The 9,198-nt window shown below is 36.1% G+C and overlaps 1 protein-coding gene across 1 annotated transcript; it reads left to right on the top strand.

The window, feature by feature from the left end:
• The first annotated feature begins 7,972 nt into the window (after positions 1–7,972).
• LOC118969079 (olfactory receptor 6C2-like) lies at positions 7,973–8,911 on the top strand. The gene has a single exon (XM_037002185.2). It carries the CDS (start codon positions 7,973–7,975, stop codon positions 8,909–8,911), a length of 939 nt encoding a protein of 312 aa, XP_036858080.2.
• The last annotated feature ends 287 nt before the right edge of the window (positions 8,912–9,198 follow it).

The raw sequence follows: 9,198 nt of genomic DNA, 5'->3' as shown, positions 1-9,198 counted from the left end.
TATATACCTCTAAAATATACAAGGTATATTTCTTTATACAAGGTAGATTTCTTAAAAAAATGAAAGTTTTATTTAAAAGATGTTTAATAATACAACTCAACGTTATAAATCTCATTGGTGAATACATGAACAAATTATTATAACTTGCTCAGAATATAAAGAGATGTTTCATAAGTCAAAGAAAATAGTATGCAAAATAAAGATGACTTGTGATAGAATGTATTTATTAGGATTAAGACCTTTACTAAAGGTAAGAATATTGGCCAGATATCAAAACATTTGTTCAACACATGAACAAATTATATACATTAGTAGAAAAGAAGGAAGAAAGGAGGAAAGAAAGAAGAAAGAAAAGCAAGCAAAGGAGATGAAAATAAAATAATAAAATATCTAAGAATAAACTTTTAAATAGTTGCATCATATTATTTCCTGGTATGATTCATTTTCATCATTTGAGAATGATCATATAACCTTATGATTTTTATAAAGCTTAAACTGTTTTAATCTCTTCCACAGAGCAAAACTTTGAATATTTATTGTCATTCCTACAGTATATTGTCTCCCACAATGTAAGCCCAGTTATAAATAAAACTTTATTATTTACAAAATCAGAAATGTATAAAAATGATAATTAAAATACAAAGCCTGGCCTTAAAATATAAAATGAAAATTAGGAAAAGCAATTCACAAAAACTAATGATGTAATGGTATAATAGAAACTATTGAGAGAGAAAGAACAGATTTATTTACTAAAGCAAACAGCAACAAGGGCATTTTTGCCCACTTCCTCTACCATGGGAACTTATTTTTTAATCATGGCAAATTCATTCATCATGAGCCCTTATCTACCATCTTCATACCATAAAATTCTAAAGCAACTAATATGGAATCACAGGTTTGTCTAGATTTCTAAACAGTCATCTCATCTCCAACTTACTGTAATGTTTATTTCCCTTTTTTAATTGACCAAAGGAACATTGTTTAACCAGTCCTCCAAATCTTAGTTTTATGCCTTAAAATATTCCTGTTCCTGGATGGGTTCCTTTCAAACACACAAACTTCAAAATCTCAGAGGCAGGTATATCAAACAGAAATCAAATCATTAAATCAGTGGTTTTATTGAGTTAGTTGTTTTTGAGTCATCCTTGTAATCATGATCTTACAAAGCCTCATCCATAGGCAGAATAAAGAATATGCCTGTTATATATAATTTTTCCTGTTTTTCAAGTGTAGATAAATACTCCTGTGATTAAAAAAACACAAATTCATTCTGTAATACCATTGAATACATAGTAGTTTTTCTCAATGTGTATTTTCATATTAAGTAGATACTTTATAAGCAATTATATCATGGGAGAGAAGGTAAAGCTAAGTATTTTGTTTATTAGAATCTCCCCCACCCATTCCCTTAGAAAGTGTAGTGAGGAAGTGAACCACACTTTTGCTTTTATTTCTCTAGTAGGATGGGTCGAAGCCTCTCTCTGATGCTGTTATTCTTCTTAACTGTCTCAAAAGACAATCCTGGCTGCTGTCTATTTTAGTCGCTTTGCCAAAGTTCATTAAGCAAAAGCCTCATTAGTGGCCCTAGAACCTAGGCCACTGAGGATCCTTCCCCTCACTCAGTGAGGAGGTCCCAGGGCTCCCCCAGCAGACGGAGCAGAAGAGCACGACTATCCCTAGTTCTGGAGGAGGAAAGCACCTCCCTGCTCAGAACAATCGGAGCTCTTCCAAAACCCAAGGGACGTTCTTTTGTTCTCCTCCCTTATATTAGGTTGTCTTCCCTCAATGACAGAGACCAAGGGAAGTGTTCCCAAGAATAAAAAACAAAGGAGTTCCTAATGAGAGTCTTTACATGAAATAAAAGTGGGAAACTTGAAGAACTCAAGAACTTCCAGAAAATGCCTGGACAGTAAGTACAGGATGACGATCCTGTTAGACCTGTGCAGAGACACGTCTCCTTAACACAACACAGTTAAACACTGTAAGGAGCTGCCAGTGGAAACCACAAAAAAGTATCAAAGAGTAAGTACCAGAGTTAGAGATGAGAATTACTTTTTCTTTTGAGAGGTAAGAGAAAGAAATATTTGTTGGCATTTTCTTCCATAATGTGGTTAAACTTGTTAAAACTATTAGTATGAAAAATTGCAGTAGACATATTATGGACTATTCAATAGCCCTTTGTAAGACTAAGGTCACAGCCAGGGCCACATTTCTGCAGCCCTAAGTAGTCACCCATGCAGTACGACTTCAAGAATATACAGAAATATACCTTCCAAATCCCTGGGATTTATGTCCCAATACATTATTACACTGCGTAAAACTTTCAATATTTTCTAAATTGTTAATATTCTTTTGTCATGAACAATTTAAGCAGAAATACTTCAATCCCTCCTATGCACTTAATAGTTCAATGGAAATGGTCCTTTAGTATCTTACTCAGTGGAGAGTAATCGGATGCCTGAGGAGAGGGACCTTTGTACAAAGTTCAGAAAGTGCTGCACAGGACAGCAAGGCTCTAAATAGTTTACCTCAGGCATTTTTTTCTGGTGTGTTTTCAGAAGAAGATGATGGCAAGGATGTCAATTTTTAGTAATTTCATAATTTGTTCTACTTACTGCACTTTTTGTAGCCCTGAAGGAGTTGAGATAGAATTAATTCTTAGGTAAAACCAAAGTCAAAGGATGAGGAAAAGAATAAAACATAATACATTACTTGCATACTACTTTACTTACATAAAAGAGAAATCATTAATAAATTAATTTTATCTAACAAAGGCGAAAATCCATTTGCATAGAAAAAGAAGATTGAGAAGACACGAAAAAATCTGAGAGCTTCTCAACAGAGAACAGTGCTTTCCCTTCCTTGTAAAACCTACTGCTCCCTTAGAGAGGCTCGCCAAAATGACCTTCTTTTGGGGGTGGAGAGTCATCAAAGGAAATAGCTTCCATTCTTTATCGATTTGTTGAGAAACCTTGAAAGTTGAAGTAAAGGTAACTATGAGAAAGGCTGTCATTATACAATGTTATCCAGTGGCTTTGTCAGTGCCTTCATCTTAGCTCTGGCATTTCCCCTATTGGAGTTTTGCATTAGTTTCCTTGCATGAGGGTCCATTTTCCTGTGACACTCACTTTAAATCAAGGTTGGCCTTGCCATATACCCCATGGGATTTTTATAAAGCATATGTCCCTATGAGATCATTTTTCAAGGGCTCATGTCCTTTGCAGGAAATACATTAAAGCCAACTGAGGAAAAAAATCTTTCATATAACAAATGAATTGATGGTTTCTGGGGAGATTGTATTTCATTCAATGATGGAGAAGTAACAGGAATTCTTAAGACTGTTTCAGATAGGATGTATTTTCATTGCTACCATTCTAAGTAATTAATGCTGGTTAAGGATAAGGAGTGGTTATTTCTCTGTGAACAGAAATAGAGCCTTTTGTTCTTACTAAAGAAGATACATAATGGTCACACAAAATATCAAAAAAATAAGACTCAAGCCAGAGACGGGTAAGATTCCTCAAGGGAGGAACACCCTAAGACAGGCACACTAGCTGGGGGGCCATCAGGTGAGAAATTGGGGATCAACAGAGGTGAGGCTTAGAACCTCACCCCCCCTGTTTTGAGAGAAATCTGCATCCGTGGATGTTTTATTGCCCTTGTCTAGCTTGGATTAACACTTAGTCTACAGGCACACACCTGATCATCTACATTTGCTCTCTTACAGCACTGAACTATGTTTTCTACCTTTATCTTGCATCTACCTACCACTTCAGCATTTTATTAAAAATAATAATAATAATAATAATAATAATAATAATAATAATAAGGGAGAAATGTGGGATTCACATATAAATCAAGTATAAATATCAAATGAATATTCATATTTGACCTGATTGTTTATAGTTCATAATGCGTGATCAAAACCGAAAGTTTCTGTGATGACTGCCCTTGCACTGTTCACCATGTAAGAACTTATTCACTATGTAAGAACTTGTTCACCATGTAAGAACTTTTTCGTTATGCTTCAGAAGATTGGAGACTGACGAGAATTAGGCTTGGGGTGGATTAATGATTGTGCATTGAGCATTGAGTCCCCTATACAGAATTTTATTGTTGTTAACAACCATCTGATCAATAAATATGAGAGATGCCCTCTTAAAAAAAATAAGACTCAAAATATAAGAAAAAGAAGCCGAGCAATATATTGTTCATCTTTTTTGTGTATCTGAAATTATAATGCAAATATGTAAATCAAGTGATTGCACATGATATAAGGGACAGCACTAATTAGGAAGGCAGTGTGGATATATGATGATGGGACAATAAACTTCCATAATTTTCTAGGTGGATCTCAACTATCAATATGAACATGAAACTTTTGATCACCATACTATTTCTCATTTTTAATTTCTCAATGGCATCTAACCCCTTCCCCCTACTGCTTGGCTAAAATTTTTTAGGTCTCTGTGAGTTCAGAAACCTATATTATGAAAGCCTGTTGGTGATTCTGTATCAAAGAGCTATATACACATTAAATAACTTAGTGAAATGAAGTATTTCTGAAAGAAGAAATTTGAACATTACTTAAATAACTACAGTGAGAATTTTTGCATAACATAGAGTTTTATGATACAGAGACCAGCACTGTACTTCACAAACAGCAACCACTGTATGGAATAGTTCCATTTAAAATAGCTTGTCTCAAATATTCCATTAGCCAGGGGGAAGTAAGTCCTGACGTAGAATTAAGTGGTTTTACTCTAATAAGAGGGAGAAAATGCTATACTCCAGTCTCTCTGACAAATGGAGTAAATCTGTACGAAAACCATAGGCGATTTCAGCTTTGAAAAAGGAAGGAAAGCAAAAAGCAAAAACAATCATAATCTCTAAAAATGTTGTATGGTGGCAAATTCTGGGCAATCGGATAAAATATCTAAGTATATAACAAGCAAGAGGTCCAGGACAGAGATTTCTAGAAACAAACCAACATGCAAACAACAGCAGTTGCAGAATTATAACATTAAAAGTAAAGTCAAATTTGAAGGTCAGATAAAAAGTCTGGAAATAGAATATATGAAAGCTAGAATTGGTGTTTTTCAGGCATTTTGTATATGAATGTACTTGAAATGACAGTGCAATTTGGAACATATGGAAGTAATGATGTTGAACCACTGACCAGAATAGGCATTAAAAAATATAGCTTAGTCTCAGTACATAGACAACTCTGTTTTATTTTTCAGTTCACATTTACATAACACCTTACAAGTGCCATATATGAGGGAACATAGGGGTATAGAACAGAGAGCCACTATTGAAGAAGTTTACAGAAACACAGAGGAGAAATAGAAGTACTGTATATACAATGTGATGTGTTCCAAGACAAGATAGATAAAAAAGAAATACAAGTACACTGAAGTATATACAATGTGATATGTTCCAAGACAAGATAGGTTCTAAGCTTGGAAATAACAGGATCAGTATTTCACACTCTGGATGGAAAATGAAGATCTCTTTGAGGAAATGATACCTAAAGAGAACCCTGAAGGATCAGCAGGCATTGGTCAGTGAAAGGATTAGCCATTGCTGAGGAGAGAGCATGTAGAAAATAGGAAGAATTGTAAGCCATTAATGTTAGTGGAACTTAAGTTTTGAAGAAGGTAAGAAACTGTAAGTGATGAGGATATAAAATAAGGAAGGTCCTGTCCATGAAGAGCCTGGCAACCACACAAAATATCCTTATCTTTATTAAGAAACAGTTAACACTGGGAGAGGAGAAGGTTGGGAGGGAGCTTGATTTCACTTTGAGTTCATGGTATGTAATATGTCTGTGGAACTTCCAACGGCTGATGCATATAAGCAATGCTTTCTATTGGGAATAGTCCAGGCTTTGAAATGCATTATACAAATGACAATCAAATCAATACCACTGAGTGAAATCACCCTTAGAGAATATGGAGTTGGAAGCATCACAAACAAAACAAAAAGGGAGAGGTCTCAACATAGAATATTGGGGAACAGCAGTACTTCATAGATAGAGAGTGAGGAGAATGTGAAGGACACTGGAAAGAGAAATCTAGAATGAGGAGAAAATCAGAATGATAGCATGGAATCCATTTGAAGAATGACTTAACTTTAATTTAAAATATATTGTGGGGACCTCACACGAGTGAGGACGGCTAGCATTGAAAAGACAAGCAACAACAAATGCTGGCAAGGTTGTGGAGAAAGGGGAACCCTCCTACACTGCTAGTGGGAATGTAAGCTAGTTCAACCGTTGTGGAAAGCAGTATGGAGGTTCCTCAAAAAGCTCAAAATAGAAATACCATTTGACCTGGGAATCCTACTCCTAGGAATATACCCAAAGAATAGAAGTTCTCAGATTCAGAAAGACATATGCACCCCTATGTTTATTGCAGTACTATTTACAATAGCCAAGACATGGAAGCAACCTAAGGGTCCCTCAGTAAATGAATGGATAAAGAAGATGTGGTACATATACACAATGGAATACTATTCAGCCATAATAAAGAAACAAATCCTATCATTTGCAACAACATGGATGGAGCTGGAGGATATTATGTTCAGTGAAATAAGCCAGGCAGAGAAAGACAAGTACCAAATGATTTCCCTTATTTGTGGAGTATAACAGTGAAGCAAAATTGAAGGAACAAAACAGCAACAGACTCACAGACTCCAAGAAGGGACTAGTGGTTACCAAAAGGGAGGGGTGTGGGGAAGAGGGAGAAGTGGATTGAGGTGTATTATGTTTAGTACACATGGCACGGGGTTCACGAGAAAAACAGTGTAGCACAAAGAAGGCAAATAGTGGATCTGTGGCATCTTACTACACTGATGGACAGTGACTGCATTGGGGTATGGGTGGGCACTTGATAATATGGGTGAATGTAGTAACCACATTGTTTTTCATGTGAAACCTTCATAAGAATGTAGACCAATAATACCTTAATAAAAAAAATTTAAGAAAAGGAAAATAAAACTAAGAGAATAAAATATATTGTGGGGATATCTTGCAAAATAACCACAGAACTATTGCATGGGCTTCAACAGTAGTGAAGTTGCAGGTGTGAGGAGAAGCAGTGGTGGGTCGGGAGTGAAAGTCAGGGTTCAGAGGTTTAAATCTTAAACTGAGTAAAGGAAAGAAGAGAAGGAGAAAACACTATCTTTTCAAAGGAATTGAAAAAATGAAAAGGCACAGCCTAGAAGAATATAGTTAGTGATATTAAATGTAGTTTTAGCTTCAAGAGCTTTCAGAGAAATGGGACTACAGTCAATAAACTGAAAAATCAGATGAAAGGATATGAAGATAATCCTTTTGTTAATATCTTGAACATGATGACTTTTTACACTACAGATAAAATAGGTGTATATCAAACCATCTTTGAGTTAAGAATGAGGAATACAGGCAGAGAAGAATAAGGACACAAAGGAAAATATAAGGCTCCTGAGTTGTGTATTTTTGTTATTGTTGTGTGTTTGTTTTCCAGGAGAAATGCATCTTACCCATAAAACCATCTTCTAAGAGTCACAATTGAAGGGAACTAATTTTCTCAATTATCTGGATATGCCCCATATCCAAAGCATGTTGGATAAAGAATGTTTAATTACATGTGAGGTAACATCATCTTTTTTACCCTAATGGATTTGTAAATCCAATCCATTTTATGAATTACAATCATCTACATTTTTATATTCTGAAGGGCAAAGAATGATGTAAAAAAAATTGTTTTACAACATGAATTCTGAAGGAATCTATTACTCATACATGTAATATTGAAGAAGACTATTGGAATAGTGGCAATATTGATCATGTTGGGAAAGGAGAAAACTAATGCAGCTGGTTTTCTTGGCCTTTATATGCATAGCCTTCTGCTGCAGAATTTGAATATCTACCTCCTCCTAAACTCTCTCTGATTCTTGCATGCTTACTGAGGAGAGGTGAAAGTCAGTGATGAGAAACCACACGGTAATAACAACTTTTATCCTGTTGGGACTCACAGATGATCCTCAACTGCAAATCCTGCTTTTTATCTTCCTATTTCTCACCTACATGTTGAGTGTAACAGGGAATCTGACTATTATCACCCTCACATTGGTGGACTCCCATCTGAAAACTCCTATGTACTTTTTCCTCAGAAATTTTTCCTTCTTAGAAGTGTCATTTACCACTGTTTGTATTCCTAGATTCCTGTACAGCATGTCAACTGGGGACAATACCATTACCGACAATGCTTGTGCCAGTCAAATATTTTTTGGCGTTCTCTTTGGAGCAACAGAATTTTTTCTCCTGGCAGCCATGTCCTATGACCGCTACATTGCTATCTGTAAACCCCTGCATTACATGACCATCATGAACAGTAGGGTCTGTGCCTTATTAGTCCTCTGCTGTTGGGGGTCTGGCTTGGTGATCATTCTCCCACCCCTTAGCTTGGGCCTCCAGCTTGAATTCTGTGACTCCAATACAGCTGATCATTTTGGCTGTGATGCAGGTCCCCTCCTAAAGATCTCATGCTCAGATACACGGGTAATAGAACAAGTGGTTATCCTTGCGGCTGTATTTGGACTCATCATCACCCTAGTGTGTGTGATTCTGTCCTACACACACATCATCAGGACAGTTCTCAGGTTCCCCTCTGTCCAACAGAGAAAAAAGGCCTTTTCCACCTGCTCTTCCCACATGGTTGTGGTTTCCATCACATATGGCAGCTGCATCTTCATCTACATCAAGCCCTCTGCAAAGGAGGAGGTGGCCGTAAACAAAGGCGTCTCAGTGCTCACTGCATCTGTTGCCCCCTTGTTGAACCCCTTCATTTACACCCTGAGGAATAAGCAAGTGAAACAAGCTTTTAATGACTCCATGAAGAGGATTGTATTTCTCTCAAAGAAATAAAAGTTTTGATAAATAAAAGTAAAATGAAAGAAGAAAGTCCCCTAAATATTTAACTACAGCTTCTAGCTTATTTCAATGGTTTGTGCCTATAATTCAGTCATATTAACCTTATCAGAGACATTTAATACTGCACTCTACACTCAACTTAGGCAAACTCCTTCTTCTTCTTTTGAACCAAACTCATAAGTGGTGTTTTCCCTCATCATGAAACTATAAAATGTATTTCCAAGTAACTAAATCTTTTTGTTTGTTAACCAATCTTTTTTTAAATGCTCTGGTGCAGGAAG

The sequence above is a fragment of the Manis javanica genome, chromosome 10, assembly GCF_040802235.1.
Source record: "Manis javanica isolate MJ-LG chromosome 10, MJ_LKY, whole genome shotgun sequence".
Taxonomy (NCBI): domain Eukaryota; kingdom Metazoa; phylum Chordata; class Mammalia; order Pholidota; family Manidae; genus Manis; species Manis javanica.
Note: the sequence above shows the minus strand (reverse complement) of the source record. Positions and strands in the feature narration are given on the sequence as shown.

What these genes read in the sequence shown, in the direction of transcription:
- LOC118969079 (XM_037002185.2), top strand. Translation starts at nt 7,973, where the DNA reads ATGAGAAACCACACGGTAATAACAACTTTTATCCTGTTGGGACTCACA.